At 40.7% G+C, this 24,162-nt stretch overlaps 1 protein-coding gene across 1 annotated transcript in view; it reads left to right on the forward strand.

The window, feature by feature from the left end:
- Nucleotides 1–23,703, forward strand: part of znf236 (zinc finger protein 236) — a 58,540-nt gene extending 34,837 nt beyond the window's left edge. The window contains exons 21-32 of the mRNA XM_028581259.1: nt 263–366; nt 1,174–1,614; nt 3,052–3,197; nt 4,855–5,077; nt 5,609–5,800; nt 6,568–6,726; nt 11,154–11,311; nt 11,457–11,576; nt 12,037–12,231; nt 17,657–17,786; nt 20,063–20,236; nt 22,660–23,703. Coding sequence (XP_028437060.1) covers nt 263–366; nt 1,174–1,614; nt 3,052–3,197; nt 4,855–5,077; nt 5,609–5,800; nt 6,568–6,726; nt 11,154–11,311; nt 11,457–11,576; nt 12,037–12,231; nt 17,657–17,786; nt 20,063–20,236; nt 22,660–22,781 — 2,164 coding nt within the window. The 3' untranslated portion in view covers nt 22,782–23,703. The remainder of the gene's footprint in view (nt 1–262; nt 367–1,173; nt 1,615–3,051; nt 3,198–4,854; nt 5,078–5,608; nt 5,801–6,567; nt 6,727–11,153; nt 11,312–11,456; nt 11,577–12,036; nt 12,232–17,656; nt 17,787–20,062; nt 20,237–22,659) is intronic.
- The last annotated feature ends 459 nt before the right edge of the window (nt 23,704–24,162 follow it).

Raw genomic sequence — 24,162 nt, forward strand, 5'->3', positions numbered from 1 at the left:
AGTCCGAGTGCATTTGCAATTTCTTGCAAGCTCCTGTAATAAAAGCACTGGGAACTAAAGGCATGAGATGGAAGATTGCCCTTTGGCAGTAACCAGTAAACACTGGCAAGGCTTTTTATCCATTACAATGTCACTCATGCCATATTTTCATGCAAACAAACTGAAGTTGCACTCACTTGCTGTCTTTTTACCCCACTATAAATCTCTCATCTGCCCTTGTGCTCTTCCAAATGTACCTAAGATGATTTGCTTCCATGTCTAGGCACATTCGGATCCATACAGGAGAAAGGCCTTACAAGTGTGATGTATGTGGGAAGAGTTTTACGGTAAAATCTACCCTGGACTGCCATGTGAAGACACATACAGGTTAGAGTTTTATCACAAGAAATCATTGCGTAAAGGTGCTGTACTCGATAATCACACTGCTCTCACAGCCCTCTGCGTCTGCCGACGCACAAGGCACCTACATGCACTAAACACACACAAAACAAAGAACAGAGAAGCTCAGATTACAACCCACTCAGACGGAGCATGACTTCATTCTCTGATCAGGACACCAGTACTCCACAGTATCTTCACATAGCAAATAGTTGTTTACTACTATATTAATGTTCTGAATATCGAGTACAGCCCCTTTTTTGAAGTTGAGGTTGGAGTTGTTGAGCATTGTGGTATTTGGAGAAGTGCATAAACAAGATAGGGGATTTGATACAGGATCTGGCAAACTCAGACAATATGATGGAATCTGTTTAGATTACTTAAAGCAATGGTTATACATTTTGTGAAATATGCTACATAGTTAAATAAAAGCTTAAAGCTTCCTGACCTGGTTGCAGACCCTTTGGGGCTGTCCTTGTCATGTTTGATATTTACAATCAGGACAGTTAAATCACTGCCTTCTTACCAGATCCATAGTCTATATCCGCGACCTTCCACTTCCTGGGATTGCTCCGTTGGCGCCGAAATTTCCGGCGTTTGTCATTCTCTTGGCCGGATGTCCGTTACCTTACGCTTTCAGAACCTCCTCGGTATCACTGCGGAGGAAGGTCTACCGGATCCATAATACACACAGAACAAGGAGTTCTGAAATATGTGACCAAAAAGAGACAACAAGCTGGTGTAGCCTGGAGTTGTGACAGAGTCCTATTCACTCTCCTTACTGTGTCTCTGCAGGTCAGAAACTCTTCAGCTGTCACATGTGCAACACCTCCTTCTCTACAAAAGGCAGCTTAAAGGTGCACATGCGCCTCCACACCGGCTCCAAGCCCTTCAAATGTCCCTTCTGTGAACTCCGCTTCAGAACTTCAGGCCACCGCAAAACCCACATCCAGTGCCACTTCAGGCCAAGCCTCGACAGCCGCAAATCCAAGCGGTCTGCTTCATCTACTCAGGCCGGTCACGGTCAAGACCCAGGGACTGGGCAGGCTGTGGGACCGGGCCAGGGGCATCAGCCAGCCGTTTCAGAGGCTCTTCAACCTGTGGGTCTGCTACAAACGTCCAACTCTGACCCCAATATTTACCTCCCAGCCAACCAAGTCCTGACAGGGCAGTTTGACCAGAATCTACTGCAACAGGGACTGGTGGGGCAGGCCATCCTGCCGGCCTCCATGTCAGGTAGGGATTATGGTTGGGTGGGTCACACGGAATAAAAAATGGCGTGTAATTAATCAGACAGAGCGGTAGATCATAAGGACATTTTGCATATTTTACTGCGATTGATGCAGAGTAGCAAGAAGTCAAGTCTGTTTGTTAGAGAGCAATGATTTTATTACCTCAAAGTTGTAATGGACCACGGTCAGCAGGCATCCTTTTGAGAGAATGAAATGACACAAGACGGTAAAAAGGAGGCACAGAATTTTATTATCCCAAGGTGTCACTGTGCGGTGTTATAAATGACCCAACAACAACGCATTTTATTGATGTCCGGCACCTGCTCTCACCATAATGTCAGGCTGATGATTAATGCACCGACATTTGTTGGTGGAACTAAATTGCTGCAGGGATCATCATTTCTAGTGTCAGTCGGTGGGTTGATAATGAGTTGGCAGTTGCACGGGATAAAAGATGTGGCTGAGGCTTTAAATCAGAATCAGAAAATGGTTTATTGCCAAGTAAGTACTTAAAAATAATTTGCCTTGGTGGTTGGTGCATACATAAACAAACAAACACACTGAACATTCATTTTAAATAAACAAATACAGAAACAAATATATACAAAATAGTTGTTCACCCCCCCCCAAAAAAAAAAAAAAAACGCTCCAATTCAGTTTCAAGTTAAATATACTGAAGTCTGTTTGCAGCCATGAATTGACTTTCGCCACACAGCTCCTGGAGCATAACACTTGGGGAGGTGGCCAACAATGTTTTCCAATCATTGCTTCCTTCTTCAAGTTCACCACACCAGATTTTTACAAGTGCACAGTTCACTGCAGGCAAACCTCTATCCTTTTATCATTTGGGAAAAGACTGAATACATTGCAACATTTCCTCTGTTGTCTCTCAGTCTTTTGATTCATGAGATATTCAGTACTTCAGGGGGTATTCTTGCTCCAGCAGAAACCATAGGGTCATTTTGGTAGCTCAGAAGCCTTGCAGTGCATATATTGGACTATATGTCATGCCTTTACAACTGCCCTTTGACATAAGCTGTATCATATGTATCTGCCTCTGCCTCCAGGGTCTTCCTCGTCTGGTACCATTCAAAGTTTTAGTTTCAGCATTTTGTTAATAAAACCTCATGCCTCTTTACCTGTCATAACCTGTAATAGGTCCTTGAAAAGCGCTATATAAATTCAATTTATTATTATTATTATTGTATGCAGTAGTTTTTTTTATGTCAGATGATTAAACGCTGTAAAAAAACTGTACTTTCTGTCCTGCAGCCACAAAGGTTATTTAAGGTCTAACATTCACAAAAGTAGTCAAGTATTCTTACCAAAATATAAAATGTGTGTGTGTGTGTGTGTGTGTGTGTGTGTGTGTGTGTGTGTGTGTGTGTGTGTGTGTGTGTGTGTGTGTGTGTGTGTGTGTGTGTGTGTGTGTGTGTTGCAGCTGCAGGAGACCTGACGGTGTCTCTCCCAGATGGCCTGACCACGCTGGACGGCATCCACCTGCAGCTGACGCCTGCCAGCCTGGTGTGCCCCAACGTCCAGATCTCTGGCATCGACGCCAGCAACATCAACAACATCACGCTACAGGTTACATGTTAATTCATTTGAGCCTTTTTCTGTTGGCCATGATGAATCAAGTTCTTAGTGAACGGTGTATGCTGAGTTTTGTGAGAAAATTGCAGCATCTTTTTTTTTATTAAAGGAATTCAAATATTTTAAAAGCATCACATGGAGGAGCAATTAGGAGCAGTAATCTCTTTGTCATGAGTTTATTTCCTAAAATACTCAAGTCTCATGACCCAAACCTTCACATATGAGAGTATGAGCCATCACCGACTACGTTTACATGCAGCCAGTAACCCGTTCAAAACCGGAATATTAGCAATAACCCGGTCGCGCACGGCCTTGTAAACACCGGCAAAACCCCGAATATGCTCATATTCCGGTTTTTAAAAACCCAAATATGCTACCTGGGTTACTCCTTTTCTAACCCAAAATTTTGGTCATGTAAACGCGTATCGGCATATCCCCATCAAAAGGAACATTGATTTGTGTTCTGCGCATGTTCTATTCGCAAGGAATCTTGGTCTTTTGAGTAGAGGAACTTCTTGTAATAGCCAGAAAACAAAGTTATAATAATAATTATATACTATAATATATATTGGAGCGAGGAGGAAACCAATTTCTTTATTAGTGAGGTGAAAACCATGAATATAATGTCTTTTGTTGACGGCAGAAAGTACAGAGATAGTGAGATTTATAAGAAGGTGACCGGAAAGTTATTGCGTCTTAAGGTTGTCCGTAGCCTACGTCCAGACGCTAACCGCGCATCGCCGTTTACATCGGGATATTGCCAACTGATTACAAATTCCATGTATAAAGGAGTAACTCTCTCTGTTCACGCATGTAAATGGGTTATTCCGAATGTTTCAGAAACCCGAATAGTGACCTTAACCCAACCATAACCCGAAAATTGAAAACGTAGTCACCGACAAAACCACCAACCTAAAATTAGCAATAATATGTTACAAATCAGATCCATTGTAGTTCACTGCAATACTGTTTACTGGCTCATGAGCCAGTAAACAGAGTAATATTTATTTATTTATAGAGACACAAACTATAGCGTATAATGTGTTCTTATAAAGTGTTTTTTAGCATAATATTACCATTATATTATCATTATCATACATAATGTATGGTTATGCTAAACGTTGAATACAATTTTTTCTTGTTTATAGCATTTTCAAAATACATGGTCTCTCTTTAAAAAAAAGAAAACATAAAATGGTTCATACTTGTGAAAGAAATAGTTTACAAGTCAGAAAGGTTTTTGTACATTAATATTCTGTGAACCAGAATCTTACCAGATTATTGTTACTGTCTGTAATTAATCACATATTTTTTTGTATATTTCAGATATTGTTGTTGCTCATATCCTCCATCAAAACTCATAACAAGTTTACCAGCCTTCCAAATAATATAAGACATTAAGAGAAAGTATGTAGGCCAAATTAAATTAGATCTTAATTCTTGCAATGTATTTTAGATCACAGATTTGAGTCGAAAAGTAAAAGTATCAAAAGGTGGAATTTTCCTCATTGACACTGAAACTTTTTATTTTTTTTATTTTAAAAAGCAACCATGCTTAGGCTTTGGTCATACATTCCCACAAGTCTCACTCTCCTTTTCCTCCTCAACATTACCTTTCTTCTTTCATCTGAAGTAGTGCTTTCTCTTCCAGATTGACCATGCGCTCCTCCAGCAGACCTTACAACAAGGGGGTCTCCTCTCTCAACCCCTGAGCGTCGACACTGGCCTTGTCTCCCAATCTGGCAGCCAGCTAATGTCCACCACTGACCCCTCAGTGTCCGCCAACGTGGTCATCCACCCGCTGACCAGCCTGGCCCTGCAGCCCTCCGCCATGACACCTGCTCAGGTCAGCCTCTCCGAGCAGGATGCTACAGGTATGTATGGCAGCCTCGGCTGGGAAAAAAACAGACACTTTCTGTTATGAGCTGAATAGTCTTTATCGACGGCGTTTAATTTTCGGGATTGTCAGGTGCCTTCGGAAATTCCGTCGGGTGTCCTTCATTTGTCGGCCGGCTGTCCGTCACCTTCCGCTGTCTTGGTGTTGGCATGCTAAACTCTGGTCGTTTTATGAGGACTGTGGTTAACTGCTCCTCAGAACTTTACAGGGTAAATCAAGACAGCTAACGAGACAATCTGAGTTTTCTGTTGCATGACTAAAACAACTTTTGAACGTACACGTTCCACCAAAACAAGCCAATTTGCAGTGGCACTGTTGCTACGTCTGGCGCCGCCCAAGACGATTGTGATTGGTTTAAAGAAATGCCAATAAACCAGAGCACGTTTTTCTCCCATCCAGGGATACTGTGTGGACTAGCCAGACCCTCCTCCGCAGCGCTGTGGAGGAAGGTCTGGCAATGCGAGACTATGAGCTGAATGTGATCAATGCTTTCCTGTGGTTTCTGCAGGTTCTCAGGACTTAAGCCATGTCATAAGTAGCTCTGGGCTGGTAACCGGAGGCACCAGCGGTCAGGAGATCACACTGACTATCAACAATTCCAGCCTGACTCAAGCCCTCGCCCAGGTCCAGGCCCAGGCCTCAGCTTCCGGTTCCAGCACTGCAGCAGGAAACACTCAGGAGATTACTCTCACCATATCAGGTATGGACCACTTTACAGTGTAGGTCCATAAAAAAAGCATACAAATACATAGCTGGATACTGTATACAGTTACCTTGTTTGTTCACAAGTGCAGAAACGGACGATCAATAACAAACCAAAAGATGAAATAAAATCCCCTCAAGGATCTGTAACACATTTATTGATTTCCTCACTCAGGGAAAAACGCAATAATAACTCAGCCCTTAGATTCATGTGAAGCCACTCAGGTTATGGGTAATACATCCTCTTCACAAACCAATTTTTTCCTATACATGTATCCGTTGTGTCCACAGTGTCAAGGTAAGTTGTGACTGTGTCACCTTTGAGTCAAGATAGATCTGGGTACAACTTGGACTGTCTTTCATTCAGCATTCTGACATATTTACTGTATTGTGATCCAAATCCTTTTAGACTAAGGCAATAGCTAACTATCGTTATACAAAGCCTTATTTTTTAGTTTTTCTTTCTCTTGAAGCTGCACCAAGACATTCAGTTCAGTGTCTCTCTCTCTCAGCATTAAAGGCAGTGGAAAAGACTCGAAGTTGGATCACAGTGCATGGGTTCCAAGCAAAAATGTCTGAAATCAGTATGGTACATACTCTCAGCTAATCTAAATTTGTGTATAACTTGCCATGCCTGACAGACCAAAATATTCTATATGCTACCCTACCCTAATATATGAAAAAAGAGCGTGAAATGTGAATGAAAAATAAAAGCTAATTTCTTGAATTCTGGACTAAAAATGGCTTTTTTCCATACCGTTGCAGGTCAGGATCTGCTCCCCCAGCATAGCCACACTAATGGTGCTGAGATGAATGGCAGCATCAGGCTGGCATCACCACTCAATAGCCAGAACACCAGCGCAACCCTGACGATCACCAATGAACACCTCCTACCTCAGAGTCACGCCAACACTGGAATGACAGGTTAGGACTGTTTTAGATATATGTGTTTTGTATCTTGGGACTACAAGGGCATCTTCTCGCTAAAGAAGTTAAACCGAATATTATACAGAATATTCACAACATGTCCCTGAAGCAGCTGTTATGTTTTCAGACTTAACTTATCTATTAATTATCGGACAGTGAAAGGTTATTTTGTAAACTTGAATCAAACACTATTCACTCTGTGGGGATATCATGTTTAATATGATTAGTCGGCATACTGACTAATCATATTAAACAGCAAGATCTGGATTGGCAGGACACATTTTTCTTACACATTTTGGCAAAAAGCATGTTTCAAGGGTTACCAGTTCATAAGGTGCTTGAGCTAGCATGTCTAGCAGACTACCAATCCACTATCAAGTTGTAAATGGTACGCCTTTTCATCAACACTTTTATAAAAAAAATTTACAGGCTGCTTTTTATTATTTTTTTCCCCCTCAATCCCTGTCTCAGTGTCAACCGTGCAACATCCCTCCTATTCTGCTGCTTCTATTCTTTTACCATGCATTTACATACAATGAAAGGTCAATATCACCTTGTCTCTCAAGTTTGCCAGACATCAGTTTATCTTCAATCAAATCGGACTCTATGATTAGTGAACAACATTGTGACAGTAAGCGAATGCATCTCACTCCTTTATTTATAGAAATTTAATTGGGAGTGAAATGTGCCTGTGTGTACCTGGAGAATCCTGCTAATCCCCAGGGGTATAGTAATAAAGTTATACTTGAATTTAGTAACCATCTGCTGACCTCCCTTCCCTTAGAATAGTATAGTGTATCTTCTTAAGACAAATTCTAGTTTTTGTTTTCGGGGGTTCCGTCGGTAATCGGTTATTTTCGGTTAAACGGGTAATCATTAACATCCCTATCAGAAATTCACGGCTACTAAAAAACCAGCCCCTCTCTTTCAGTCAACTGTGTTCCACACAACTTCACTCTGTGAATGTTATAAATGCACATAAAAGCCATCTTTGACCTGCATCAAGCCGCCATTAGTGACCTTGTCCACTCACTCATAACACCACTTGACTCTGGGCCACCACTTTAAGCCAAGAGTATGACAGTAAAGAAGGATATATCCAGCTGGCTGTGGCACAAATATCACCATAATAACCCACTTGGGCAGAACTAACTAAATTTATGGAATGAGTATGTTAGTGACAACCTGCATGTCTTAAATATGTAGGTGCTTGCTACACACATTATATAAATACTAAAAGACTGAGGGTAAAGCTACATGACCCAGGAGAAAAGTCAGTTATGTTCTTTACTTTGGAAGAAACGCCAGGTTAATACTGTACTGTAGTAGTAAGCTAGTTTGCCGCGCATGCTAACCTTTACAGTATACTTTAGAGCAGCCAAACACACTGTTTAAACTGTGTATGAAGTTGTTTCTTTTGTACCAAGAAACAGACTGTACAGTGGACAAAATTGAGCTGGGCACACTTAGACTATCAGTTCTAGCCATGGTGCGGTTTTCCGGGGTGGATGTGTGGGATTTTCCCCTTTCTGGTCTACATATCCCTACCTCTGCTGAATTTCTTTTTTTTTTTTGGGATTATTTTTTGGGGTTTTCCCCTTTATTTTTTAAAGTGGATAGACATGAGATGGGGGATGACACGCAGAAAAGGGCAGCAGGTCGGATTCGAACCCTGCGCCGCTGCAGGACTTAGGCAACATGGGGCGAACGCTTTTACTGGGTGAGCTAGAGGTCGCCCCTGCTAAATTATTTTTTATCCCCGGTGGGGACAAAATGTATTCTCAAAGTGATCAATGCTACTTCACCATAGATCATATATCATATACCTAAAATAGAAGTATTTTAAACTAAGTAAAGCGCTGTAACATGAATACATAGTGCCATAAAACGATAACATCCGAGCGGCAGTTGCTGGTTGTATTTAGCCGCTACAGAGCTCTGGGACGCCGGCTACCAGGAGCAATTGATTAGCCGCCCATAGGTGACTGTGAGCCAGGTACAGAGACCACCAGATGACGGCCCTTTCAGCGGCCATGGTAGTGGAGTTTAGCCAGAAAAAGTGAGCGTTAGTGGTGGGCGGATCGATCCAAATATCGATACCAATGTAATGAGATGGATACTTTAGTTTTAGTTTCTCTCCAGTATGCATTGCTGCGGTTTCATTAAAGAGGCGACCTGGCTGTCTGTGTCTGTGTAAGCGCCGCTCCTGTCACAGCACAGAGCAGGCACACTTTGCTACTCCTCCCCCCTTTTGTGATTTGATGTTTAATAATAATAATAATAATACATTTTATTTAAGGGCGCCTTTCTCGGCACTCGATGAAACCATACAGGGATACATAAGACATTTATAAAGCAGCAAAAAATATAAATAAAAATAAAGAATAAAACAACAATAGAAACAACAGAAAGAGGCAGAGCAATTGACATCAAGTGGAATAGGCAGTTTTAAACAGATGTGTTTTGAGTTGCAATTTGAAATGGGGAATTAATCAATGTTTCTGAGTTGGGGTGGTAATGAATTCCAGAGACTGGGAGCAGAGCAGCTGAATGCTCTGCTCCCCATGGTGGTGAGATGGGCGGAGGGGACAGACGAGGTTGTGGATGGCCTTGAATGTAAACAGGTGGATTTTGAATTGGATACGGAACTGGACCAGGAGCCAGTGGAGCTGTTGGAGGACAAGAGTGATGTGGTGGGTGGAGGGGGTTCGAGTTATGATGCGGGCAGCTGAATTCTTGAATGTTGTACCGTCACGTGACTCAGCATCAGGCAAAAAATTCTGTCCTGGGTTTTAATTTATTAATAATCCAAAGGAAAAATCCCAAACCCACTTAAAGGTCATGCAAATTTGTTCAGATTAAGCAATTTGATGATGCATCCACCTAATTTATCAAAAAGTATCTCTATTGTATCGGTATCGGCGATACTGGCCCTGTATTTACTTGGTATCGTATCAATACCAAATTTTGCAGTATCGCACACCACTAGTGAGCGTCATGCGCCGATGACAGTTAAATTTAGGCACCAAAACGTCTAAACATTCTAAACATCTAAACGTTAAAACACACCCGAGGAACGAACACGCGTTTCCTGGGTGAAATTTTCTTTTCGCTGCAAAGTGAACTCCGCTCTCCGGGCTTGAATGCGATGTGTTTTATGCTGCCACCACATTGTGCTATTTCATTTTGAGATTATTTTTCATTGAATATTGAAGTTCACAAATAAGGCATGTCTGGCCGATTGGCACTACATCCATGTTATTTAAAGGGGGATTTGATTATTGCATGTATTGTTTTGTTGTGCATGATCAAAAAGCATCCCCTCCACACTGCCTTTTTTCACAAATCGCACCCTGGTTCTAGCTCAGGAACATCATCACATAAAAGAGAATTCATAATCTGTTGTAGGCATACAGGCCTAGAAATGACACACGCTGATCTTCATGTCCTTGGTTTTAATCTGACCTGAGATCTATTTTGCATGTCATCTTTTAGTGCTAGAAAATAAAATAAATTGCAAAAGTACATTTACCGTACATGCATCTATGAAGAGGATGTGCATTTGAGTTTGAAAACTAAGTCAAATATTATCACTTTATAACTGTGTATGTGTGATAAGAGAGTAAAGGGCTTGTGTGCTGTGAAGTGAGCAAATATGATTTGTTTTGGCAGAGTTTGCTCCTGATTGTTCTGTTTACTGCCTTGCTTGTCACCTTGAAGCTTAATCCAATTTTTTAGTCTCATCTCTCACTTCGTTTACCTTCCCTCTCAACTCAAGTGGAAAACATCCTCACCGCTTCCAGAGACATCAGAGCACCTCTGCTTTTGTTGATTAGACTGATGCATTCCAAATCTTTTAGTTTTAAGTTTTGGTTGATTTGGGTACACCAGCGGTAACAGCAAGCGTTGCTTAATATTACAGATCCCTGAATCCTGGAGCAACAAACACTCCTTGATCAGCCTTTCACGTAGCGGTGGCCTTCGTTTAATTACTCCCTGCTATATTTAAAACTGATCAGCTGTCAAAAATGCAGCTGCATCACAATACAAGCCAGTTAAATGCTTTTATTGTGAAGCAGCAGCAGTAGAAAATGTTACTTTGGCATTGGCAGTAACTTATTACAGCTCTAATACAGCTGTAAGAGAGTGACAATTAGACAGTAAGGCTGATGTGATAAAATTACAATAACTCAATAACAGTAACTCTGAATTATTCTCTGCATCATTTCCTGTGGATCCCTCATGCATAGTTGGGCTATTTGAACTGTATTACAGCTGTGGCAAAGAACATAATGGTCCCCATTTAAATACAGTTTGTATACATTCTACTACATTTGCCACAAAAAGAATACAGCTCTGCCTGTTGTTGAAATCTCTTAAAAACTTGTAAACCCTAACTTTAAGGTCTGTCTCTCCCCTGTCAGTCTCCAGCCTGCCAACTAGCACCACTCTGTCACACACTGTTGCATCCCAGAGCCTAGTGATGTCACCAGGAGGCGTGGCCAGCGATGACAGCGTTACACTAACACTGGCAGATGCTCAGGGCATGCTGGATGGTGTCACTCTAAACCTCAATACACAGGTAAAAAAAAGTTGTCTTGGCTTAAAATGTATTTTGTAACAATGTCTGATTTTAGAACAGTCTGTGATGTCATTAAGCATGTGTGATGATCAAAGCAGACATGTAGTTTTTCAGCTGCCTTACCAGAGTATCTTTTAATATTTAGGGTCAGACGTTCCCTGCGGTTCTGAATGACCCAGGGCAGCCAGCCAGCTCAGGCCAGCAGGTTATACTGGTCAGCCATCATTCCCAATCTTCAAACGGAGCATCTGACAATGGATACAACGTGAGTGTGTTTGTTATATGTGTAATATGTGCTATTTAAAATGTCCAGTGGAGGAACTGTCAAACGGAGCTGGCAGTAAATTTTACATTGATTTTAAATGTAAAATTGCTTAAAATGGCAACACGATAATCTGGGATGGAGTACCTATCTCAAGCAAATAACTGTCTACCAGTGGTTTGGTATCATTAAAATGAATGGTAATCAGGGGCTGCCTGGAAGATATAAAAGAACACATTCATCAAACTCAAAAAGTTTTGGGATTTTTTTAATTGAAATATGCACCATGAGTTTAGGACTTTAAGACATTTTTTAGATAAAACCAGACTTATAGAAACTAACACTGTATTGTAAGCTTAAGTACTCTATGTCAAAAAAAGGAAAATATTATGAGATATTTTCACAATGCTGGTGTAGGTGTGAGCTTTTGTGAGTAATGGTAAATATGTTGTGATGTATTCAGATTACTGACGATGACCATAAGGGTGGGAAGGATGGCCAGACGGAGGCTGATAATCGGAACCAGTGTTACTACTGTAATCAGGTGTGCCAGAATGCCAACACACTGCGACGGCACTGTAGACAAGCTCACGGCAAGGACCGCTGCCACGTCTGCACTCTCTGTAACAAAGCCTTTAAGAGAGCTACACACCTGAAGGTAAGAACTCATGTAAAAACAGTAGTACTTGGATGATAAACGTTTTTTAAGATACTGATGGCTTATATGGCTCGTATTTTTATTTCAATATATGTTATATTTCTGCATTAAAATGTCTAAAAATGATTATACCTATGTTATAAATATGTTTTAGTTGTGTACTTACGCTATTCCAAATGTTTCTAACAATGTTCCATCCCAGAGAAATCTGTAATTTTAGTTAGTGGCATCATATAACCTTTGACCCTTGTATTTGCTCTGATTTCCGTCAAAACACATCAAACACCTGGAAACCATATGGTACATTAGAGCGTAACTGTAAATCATACAATGTCAAAGAATTATACTCAGAGGCAGAAATACAGCACTCTCTCTGCCACACAGCATCATTTTTTTCCATTAATTACATGCAAAGTGCTCATATTATGCTAATTTTCAGGTTCATAATTGTATTTAGAGGTTGTACCAGAATAGGTTTATGTGGTTTAATTTTCAAAAAACATATTTTTGTTGTACTGCACATTGCTGCAGCTCCTCTTTTCACCCTGTGTGTTGAGCTCTCCATTTTAGCTACAGAGTGAGACCTCTCACTTCTATTCCATCTGCTTCACTCCCTTCTACCAGGATATGACAACGTCATCAAAAGTCTGTGTTTACATCCATGGTTTTGATTTTGACCCCTAGTGGCTGGAAATGACATACTGTACGTTTAATTTAGCATTGTATATAAGTGAATAAAACCGATGAATAAAACTCTGTTTTATTTAGTAATCAGTGCCTCCACATCAGGCTGAGAAATCAGTGCGTTCTCACTCTTTGAAGCAAAAATAAGGGTAATTCATCAAGTAGCGTTTCAGATAGACCCTTCTAACTTGTCACTCTCCACAAACAAACAAAACACTTCAATTGAGAGGTGCTTTGCAGCCGAATTAGGAAGAGAAGCATGTGTCTCTTCGTGTGTTCGAGGCACTCAAGCACATAAATGCCGGGCTCTCAGATCAGGAGAAAAAGAGGAGAAGGAGGACATGGCTTTATACACAAGCTATTTTACCACCATGTGTAATATTTCAAAACAAAGGCAATTGTGGCATAGGCTTCTACTTTTGTAAATGTGCCTCAACATGCTGAGCAGTAATTGTTTTTGAGAAAAGGAATTAGGCGGGTGTCACAGTGAGAGTGACCGAACTTCATCCTCTGGTCCCCAGGCTCCTTATTAGTCCGCAACAAGAACTTGGATGCTGATTTTAGATGATTAATAAGGCCCAGTGGTGAGAATATAAATTGCTAGTACTGTAATTTTTCATTTTGTTGTCCTGTCCTTTTTTTTTTGACTCATAAAAGGTGAAAAACAGGACTTGCTGTGTCTCTATGATCCTCTCCTGTCCTATTCATGGTAGCCTACTCATGGACATTGCGCCGTCATCACGTGCTGTAGAAGGGGGGCCCGCCTTGATAATACTGCATAGGGGTCCGGTGTTGGCTCGTTACACCACTGCATATAAGAGATGAGAGGACTGACAAAATCAGGGTGGTATTTCAGAAAGCAGGTTTAATGAAAACTCTGAGTTTGTTAACCCTGAGATGAGGGGAACTCTGGGTTTTCTGTAACTTCACCTCAGAGTCAGTTACTATGGTAACTGAGCCTGTGAACCTAACCTGGTCGGGAGCAGGTTTTCTTCAAGAAACCTCGAGTTTCTCTCAGCCTCATCCCTCTGACACAACGCTCTTTCATTTCCTCATTCATTCATTCAGTCTATATCAGGCGCATTTTAGCGCTGTTTATCGGCATGAATAAAAAATTATTATGGTTTACCATGTTAGGCAGACTATAAAACGTTTGTATTTCTCAAAACATGGCATTTCCTTTTGTCGACGATCCCGTTGATGAAGAAGCTGCTTTACTTCGCAGGGTGTTATATGTTGGGAGATGATATTGAACCCCGACATTTTAATTTTTAGATAACCTATTTGAGCGGTATCGTTTTTCTTCCCAGTCGATCAGTTATGCAGCCTATTGGCTACACAGCCTTATCCGTCCTCCTATCACTAACATCACCCAATTGAATGAATCAAATATGAACATATCTGTCAGTGGCTTGTTGAGCTTTACATTGTTCATTAATTTCCTAACCTGGGCTGTGACTCACATTCATACGGTTTCATATTGGACTTTAACTTATCATTGCACTTACAATAAAGTAGCTGTCCTCAATTTAGGTCATCCTGTAGGTCTCAACTGCGTTTTTTCCTGCATCCACCGTGTGTGATTTTGTGTGTGTGTGTGTGTGTGTGCGTGTGTGCGTGTGTGTGTGTGTGTGTGTGTGTGTGTGTGTGTGTGTGTGTGTGTGTGTGTGTGTGTGTGCGCGTCAGTCGTGGGAGAAAATGAGCAACAGCCCGCCCGCTGCAGACAGCTGACAAGATGAAACAGCAGCAACTTTCAGATACTTAAGAGTGAAAAATCGTTACAGCGTACATTGATGTTACAATGTCTACATGTTGGCAGGACGGTCTGCAAAGTGTTGCACAGTCTTTCGCTGTACGTTTTGTTGGTAAGTGTGAGATGTTCAAGTTGTCGGTACACGATCCGTTCTGCCTGCACGATCCGTTCTTCTGCACATGCGCGATCCGTTCTGCACATGCGCGATCCGTTCTGCACATGCGCAAAATGTTCGCGCATGTTTGCGGATTTACGACACTGCACGATCTGTTCCACGCTTCCGGTCAACAGCCAAGCTAATGTTAGTTTAGCTAACAGCTAATTCGGCTAACCGCTAGCTGAGACAGCATGTAATAACTTTAAAAGACCCTCAAAATAAAACTTGAAAATAAATGTTAACATATATAACAGCGTCAGTTCTACTTTACTTGTGCTCATTTAAAATACAATCGCTCAATATTTGTCTTTATTGTTATTACTGTAAAGTCTTAATTTAGCTGTAGCCTGCTTTTCCCATTAAGTTTGACTTAACGTTATTTTAGACTGAATCTAGCTGTCAGCTAGCGGTTAGCCGAATTAGCTGTTAGCTAAACTAACGTTAGAATGTGAACAGATCGTGCAGGTCGTATCCTCCGTAAAACAGTATTATCTTGCACATGCACAGAACGGATCGTGAAGGCAGAATGGATTGTGTACCGACACAAGTCACACACACGTCTCGTCTTCATAACATAAACAAGGAAATTAATTTGACCCGTTATCCCTCCCGCTTGGTCAGTGGCTGCGCGACAGGGAGCCCCGGCTGTCCATCAATGTCTTCCAGTGATGCGGGCCCCGGATTGGACCAGGCCCGTAACCAACCGCGTACCCTGCTTACCGATAGTTACACATCTGAATCACTCAATTCTCATTGGCTACCCACCAAAGTGGCAGGTAGATTGACAGTGGTACCCGCCAATTGCAAAATTCACCCGCATTTGGCGGATGGGCGGGTGTTAATTTCATGCCCTGCCTGCAAATATTAACGTTGCCATTTAATTATAGCCAGACAACCATAAACCATGGCTTTATAATTTGGGAACACTAGGATGATATTCAATGATAAAGTTTTAAAATATGTTTTATCAAGAAATAATTAAAGCTAGGCATTCCTGCTTGATGGGTTGGAAAAATCAGTACACTCACATAGACCTTACATGACCTTAAAAGCCAGATAAATGAAGGGAATTTGGGGTATCGGCCCAAGTTAATGAATCACATCTGCTTACAATCCTTTTCACAATTACTTGGTCATTAAAATTGTCCATCTATCTTATTTTTTCCATAACCCTAACCCACATACTCAGACATTTAATTAAAACATTTTTTTTATGAAATTTAATACAAAAATGTTACTACAGGATATAACTCTTCCACACAGGCTCTCCAACTACAACAACAAATGATCCATACATCAAAACAATATACATGTTTAAGATAATAATTTCACATATAATTTTACAAATATTCAAAGACGTGTATAAGTTCAAGTTATAGGCTGTGAAACGTGTAATGGAATTGTGTAATTACATTTTTTAAAGGAATATTTCAAAATTTTTGGAACTCTTTCTAAAAGGTACTGGGCAATGGAAACTGCTTTTTGGTTATGTTTTTGAAAGCTTTTTTTCTAAAGTTCTAATGTGTACCCAAACTAACCCGCGGCACTTTTAATAAAAAACTGCCTCTATATTGAGCCCAAACACCCTCTGGACGTTCTTATCTCCTTGTAAAGTTGATGCAGTTACAGCATATTTGTTTTTGCCCATTTCCCCATGAATGTTCTGATTATGCCATTGTTTCCATTCTTTTCTCTGTGTGCCCATCTGCTTTGTGCTGCCCAGTATCTGTCTCGAATATGGCTCAGTGCTAATAGGTTTAGTATTATCATCAGTATTGTGGGTACATATCACTGCTCTTTCAGTCCTTTTATGCAACAATGTAAACCAAGGTATTATTGTATCAGAATAATGATGATAATCATAAAACGGCCCAGGTTGTTCACTGTGATACCTTTTGAGGGTTAAAAGTACAATTATGAATAGTAGTCTGGTCAGTGTAGTAGGTGCTGCCAGATTCCCATTTTGAGAAGTTGATGAGACAGATTATCACCCATGGAACATTAAAGGTCCCATATAATGCTTATTTTCAGGTTCATACTTGTATTTTGGGTTTTCTGCTAGAACTTGATCACATGCTTTAATGTTCAAAAAACTTTATTTTTCTCATACTGTCTGTGTGAATATACCTGTAATTACCCTCTGTCAGAAATAATCAGTTTAAGTGCATGTCTCTTTGAGCATCCCTCCCAACAAAAGCAAAACCTGCTCTGATTGATCAGCGTTTCAAGGTCTTCCGCATAAAAAAAAAATAGTTTTCACCAATAAGCCCAAAACCCAAAGATTGTAAGTTTACTATCTTACATGACAAAGCATAATATTCCCACATTTGAGAGGCTGGGTTGGTCAATTGATCAAATAATATTTTCAGTTGAACGACACAGTTACACAGTGTGTAGCAGTTTTACCTGTTCTTACCTGTTCTAAACTGATGACAGAAATAAAATGTATCCGGTAACCATTAAGTACACATGAAAAGATTATGTGGAGGCATAATGGTTAGATTTTCCAATTACCATACGTAGTATTTTGCCTCTAAACTATGAAATATTTTAACTTGATGAAATATATGAGTCAATCATCAAAAAGCAACATAACATGCATAATGTAACATTAGCTTCAAGGGATCAAGTACATAATATAAAAACAAGCATTTTCTCAATATCACCAATGTCCACACACACACACAGTGTTTTGTTTTTCAACTTATTGCATCAGCAATCCGCCCAGCAGCAGAGCACATCATTATAATAACCTTAGACCCAAATAAGTAGATTGACCTTGTATGGTAAAGTAAAACAGTAAACAGTAAAATGAATTTTTCTGTCTACAGGAACATGAGCGAGTACACCAGCCGGGCCCGTCACCCAGTTCCCAGAAGCCCCGAGTCTTCAACTGCTCCTCCTGCGTGAAGGCCTTCGCCAAGCGCAGCCAGCTGGAGAGACACAACCGAACGCACACAGGTAAGAGCATTGTGGAACAAGTTTGCACAGTGAATGTCACAACAAAAATCACAACATTGCCATGGAAATTAAAATTAATTTTATCTTTATAGTGAGCCTACACTACCTATTGAGCCCCAAAGTTGTTTGGTTCATTTTACATATTTATTTGTGTTCATTCATCTTTATATATAACTTGGTATTTATTTATTTATATATCTTAGGAGTGTCTGTCTGTTCGTCCTTTGATTTTCTCGACAACCATTTGTCCGATCGACTGAGGACCCTAGGAGATGCAGTGTTGAGTGTGAGCTCTTGCAATCTCCGGGACATATTTATTAGTAGTGCGTTATGTGTATTTAAAGGGGACCCGTATTAACTGTTACACCGCTGAATGTATGCTGGGTACAGCTTGTTCTCTGTCACTCACTACAGTACATTCAAGAATAAATGAAGAAAGAGAGACCGGAGATGTTACATTGTAGCAAACTTAAACATTTTAAGCATTCGGAATGAAAGCTTATATTGGGGCGCCATAACTACCTAGGTCCCTGTGTTATTATGGATATTAAGGGATAACAGTTCATCTGTTTCCCAGCAGGAATGGGTAATATCATGCATCTGTGAAGTTTAGGGAAGTTGTGTGAGCGTAGAGGAACATTTGAGCACCATGGAAACGTGTAGGTCAAATCTACAGTATGTTTAGAGTGCTGTGTGCACACCTATCATCGGTGTAGGTTACTTGGTCCACAAACTGTATACTGTATGTCAGAAATTCCACAGTGAATTACTACATCACCATGCTTATGATAAAATGTTTAACTGACGGGGGAGGAAAAAAAGGTTTTGATTGCTCCACATCAGGGCAACAGCTGTTTGCCCAAATAACAAACCTAGTTTCCACTAAGCATATATGTTGTATATTCCTTAGTTCACTCAGGGAGTTTTATTTTTAACTATTGACTAGTAAAAACAAGTAAAATGTGTCTAAATCTAGTAAATCTGATACAGTCCTAAACAACATTAGCCTGACAAGCGAGACCACATCAAGATGTGGTCTCGCTTGACCATTGGCAGGGCTCAATCCGAGGGGCGGGATAAACGGTTGTCTTTCAAATTCCCTCTGCACGCAATACGATAGCGCTACAACCAGGCAGAGCAACGAAGAAGGTATCCGGTTGGCAAAACTCCGAACACATCTTCCTTTTTTAAGAATGACTTCAGTGCCGTTCTTTGTTCTTTTCTCAAAGAAAAGCTTAACTCTAAGTCTCCAGAGTCTAAAGTTGATTCCACTGACCGCTGTTCGCCAGCAGCAGCAGCAGCCATCATCTTTGTTTTCAAGTAGCAGGGAATTCACGCAGAACCGTCGTAACTCTGCCGTCATTATGTTAAGCCTGCCTACCGACTCTATACATGATGTGATTGGCCCGGCCAGAGTTTGGCTTTTCCAGCTCGCAAGCCAACGTAGAGTTGCTAGACCCCCTGGCTGCAAATTACATTTCCTGCCGTTAGGGTCCGTCTAGATTTCTAGGCTAAAACAACATGGTAAAAATAACCAAATGTGAAAACAGGATCTTACACAGACGTGGTAATATTTCATCAACTTTCCCTGTCAGACTTACCAATTCAGGCACAGCGAATGAGCAGCTAAATGCCTTGAATGTCTCATCTTTCAGTGAAATCCTAAGCACTCAGTGTTGCCATGTTTAGTTATGTTTGCATTGTGGAAGTTGTCAAGGAAGATACAGTCGGCCAGGGCTAATTTGGCCCTCATCTGGTGCCTAGTGGATTATAACTCGCATCACAGACACTCATCTACATGTACACAAGAAAGTTTATCATTAGGTTGGTTCATTTATGAGGCAAGAATATGAGTTTTTTTTTTTTTTTTTTTAAATCAACACCATGTACTAACCATGGATATTAAAATGGCAGAGCACGATTTTACACAAAGTAGTACCAATTGCACTGTGTATAGCCATGTCTGTGTGTGCATGTGTGAACATTGCTTAATCAAATAAATAGCTGCAGAATAGTGTATGTGTAGGAGGATTATTTAGGGCTTGAACAGCTAGTTGCTTTTTTGCGGTTAGCTGTTAATGCTTGCTCTGTCACTTTACATATTTATAGAGTCCAATTATCTCAACTCAACCATGGCTTCATTCATTTGCGCTAATTATACCAAACTACAGTATTGTATATCACAGTTGATCTGACGTCACCATTATAATGCATGGACATACTAAACGCAACGACCTTGAGTTCTAACTGACCTGCGGCTCTGTGTTTTCCTGCAGGCGAACGGCCCTTCAAGTGCAATCAGTGCGACAAGGCCTTCAACCAGAAGAGCGCTCTGCAAGTGCACATGGTCAAACACACTGGAAAGAAGCCCTTCAAGTGTGAGGTGTGCAGCATCAAGTTTACGCAGAAGAGCAACATGAAACACCACATGAAGAGATCCCACGGCTACGGTGAGTAGCTGACTGGCATCACACCAGTGCACACACACAAACATCACTTGGGTGTACAGCCAGCTGTTGAAGCAGCTGGGCAACAAAAGCTAGTAATCATCTCTCTGTTGCGTCTCTCTTTCAACTTCACTTAGTACTACTGGTGCGTGCGTGCGTGTGTCTCATGGCTATCACACAGAGTCCACATGCTTTATATCACAGATCTTCACCCCTAGGGGGTCCTCAGAGTTAGTGCAGCGGGTCCGCCAAATTATGCTAAATAATAGAAATACTGATAGTTTATTTTTTCAAAATTAAAATGTCTGAAAATATACATTAATAGGAATCCAACACATTAGTAGCAAAGACAAATTTGCCTATTTGTTATAAAAAAGAAGTACACATTGAAGATAAGCTTGCTATAGGTAAGGTAGCCACTATGGTAGCCGTACAGTTAAGCTTAAGGATTCACTGTGCCTTCCACGTATATGTTTAACGTTAAAACACAATGTATAAATAATAACCATTTTCATCCATTTGGCCCAGTTTAATATGCAACTCAATTGTATACAATGTATGCACTAGGGGGTCTCTCTTTCAGCTAATGGGTCCCTAGTCTTAAAAACATTAAAGACCCCTGCCTTATATAACAGACACTGTGTTTGGAAGACACTGTACATTTAAAGGTGTCCGTGCTGGGAGACAGTGTTGGCCTGTCCCTGTGGAACATTAACAATCCCTCACACTCAAGTTCTGTGTCTGTGGTTTTTTCACTTGATGATCCTTGTCATTATCCGCTGATAATGAGCCTTATGCCAATGCTCAGTCACCCCTTAGGCTCTCCACTAATGTGCATGCACACACACGCCCCCGTCTAGCAGACTCTCTGATATTGTGGAGCAGAAAAACTACCATCACAGGTGCATTGATTTTGTTTGTCAAAAGCGGTCAGAACGGCTCACTCTTTGATTTGAGCAGATGCACGTCCTGAATGTTTAGTCAGTACTTCTTCCCGACAGCCTTGGTTAAGGTTTAGGTTGTTTCTCCCCTTTGGGTTAACCTTGGCCAAGAGTTGGACCAACACACACACACACACACACACACACACACACACACATACAAACACAAACACACACACACACACACACACACACACAAACAAAACACAAACACAAACACACACACACACACACACACACACACACACACACACAAACAAACACAAACACACACACACACACACACAACACACACACACACACACACACACACAGAAACACAAACACAAACACAAACACACACACACACACACACACACACACACACACACACACACACACACACACACACACACAAACAAACACAAACACACACAAACACAAACAACACACACACACACACACACACACACACACACAAAAACACTCACCTTGGAACCTGGCAGGCATCTATGGACAATTACTGAGCAGGAGAACGATGCTGACAGATCTGTTCAACACTTCCACAGAAGTTTCCACTCAGGTTCCCCCACTGGGTGCAGATAATTTAAAATGTCATTTCTGAAACATTGATTTCTGTTGTTTTTTGGGAATAAGACCCAGACTCTAAAAGATTAGGGCACACCGCGTTTCACTGTGTTTTCTAAGATTTTAATGCAAATCCTGCAAGACCTGTTGAAAACAAAGCACATAGTACCAGGTCAGATAATCAGAAATGTGTAAAATATTGTGTAACTTCTGGAAAAGTCATTTCGGTTTGGACAAATCGTGCCTACATGTGATCGTAGGCATGTTCATGATGTAAAATGTTTTTTTTACGTCTGTGTGGCTGTTCAACACTCTCTTTTACAGCTTTTGCTTGTGCAAAATACTGGAGGACTCAGGGCGCACACTAGCTTGCAACTTAATGAATATGTGTTAGAAGTGTTTCTGATATAAAGAGCAAAAGTAGAGGGAGATAATTAAATGACTCCCACTGTAAAATATAATTCAGTGCGTGGCCTGCAGCAGTAGAAAAAGCGTGTCTGAATCTCTCAGCATGCGCCAAAGTGACTTGTTGTTTTGTGCTCAAATTATTTTAGGCTGAATGCACAATGACACATGGCTCATATCATATTTACAACTCACAATGAGCATATTCCATATCTGTCAAGTCTTATTATATAGTTTGTGCAACAGACATTTCATTTTTAGAAGCGCAAACGGAGAGAATGTGAGCTACTGAAACAAATGGTGGGAGGAGGGAGGAGCAGAAGATTGCTTTTTGACTAATGGTTTCATTTGCATGACAGCCACTGGCAAATTGAATACAGAATCAGAGCTGCTGGCGCTGTATATGTGTTTAAATGGGCTTTCCTCCTGGTTGACAAAGTGTTGCGATTATCTCAAGGAGTCTTTTACTGCACGTGAGTCATGCAAACCCCTTTTCATTCTGTGTCCCTCCAGGTCAGATCCAAGACGTCTCCCTGAGCCAAGAAGACTCAGCACACCAGGTCGAGGTAACACCGGAGCTTGACCTGGAAGTGGTTCCTGAATCATCTGCAGACTGGCACAATGTCTTCCCCTGACCACAAACCACACCAGTTCCAGAGTCGGAGAGTACAGTGTGCTGACACTGATTAAGAACTAAACAGCCAAACATTTTCCTTCTCTCAAAAGGCTTATTTGGTTAGAAAAAGATCGAAGACTATAGATTTGCTCCACTGTATAGCGAGGGCTTTTACCCTAGTAGCAGCCCCCTGCTGTTTATCCAAATTAGCAGTGAAGTAAAGGGAGTCTGGTTCCCTGTGATTGGCTTAATGACTTTTATCTGTTTTTCTACCGTCTGATTGCCATCAATACGATAACCTCCGGAGAGGTTTGGCTCAATAAACACAGTCATCCCAGTCAGGAAATGCAGGTCCCTCTCATGCTGACCCTGTTGGAAAGAGAGGAAACTTTATTCTGCAACAAAGCTACCCAGAGACGAGTGTTTTGTTACTTCAGCATGCACAGGGATGTACACAAAGCTCCAAACAACTGTACTGCTGTCATGTCTTCAATAACCTACTGTAGAAAGCTTTTTTCATGGGTCTACAAGAAATATTTAATATTTTTTTTACATATTTGTACTGTACATATTTCATCTTCAAGTGAAATGTCTTTTGCAGTTTGTTACCTGTTCGTTTTAGTTAGAAAAGAGTGCCCAAAGTGGAACAGCTTGACGTGAGCTGTGAGGACACTTTTTGTCGGATTTAATGCTGTACGAGGTTTTTTGACTGAACGTTGTTTCCTGTTGTCATATCATTCAGACTCACAGCTCCAACTTCTTCTTTTACTGTAGTTCATTCTGTAAATAGTGTAGTTAGATTGCGTATATTTTCTGATGAACCGCCATAACAAGGATTGGTTGGAAATGTGTAATTTGAACATAATGTTGTATTTGTAATGAAGCAAAGCCAATGTACAGACAGTGAGCTTTTCCCCCCTTTTTTGCAGTTGTATTTTCTATTGTCCATAATAAATTAAGAATAAAGTAATTTTTCTACTAATTTAAACTTGCATTTGTTTTGATTGTGTCTTTTATTTCCCCCTTAATAAGGGAATGGTTTCACATTTTGGAAAATATTCTTCTTCACTTTCTAGAGTTAGATGAGAGGATCTCATGTCTCATGGCTCAAAAACCATTAAAAAGTCATAGTATAGCAGTTCGAGAAAAGGGATAAAAAAATAATAGTATATTATATTTAAAATATGATTAAATAAGTCATAGTATAGTATGAAGAAAAGGCCCAGGGTTCGAATCCGACCTGCGGCAATTTCCTGCAAGTCTTGCCCCCTCGCTGCCCTTTCAGTATGTAGAAAATAGCCATAGTATAGTTATTTTGAAAAAAAGAAGTACATTTAAAATAAGTAAAAAGTAATAGCATGTCGAAAAAGTCATAGCATAATATGTCAAAAAAGGCCTTA

This window comes from Perca flavescens, chromosome 6 (assembly GCF_004354835.1).
Source record: "Perca flavescens isolate YP-PL-M2 chromosome 6, PFLA_1.0, whole genome shotgun sequence".
Taxonomy (NCBI): Eukaryota; Metazoa; Chordata; class Actinopteri; order Perciformes; family Percidae; genus Perca; species Perca flavescens.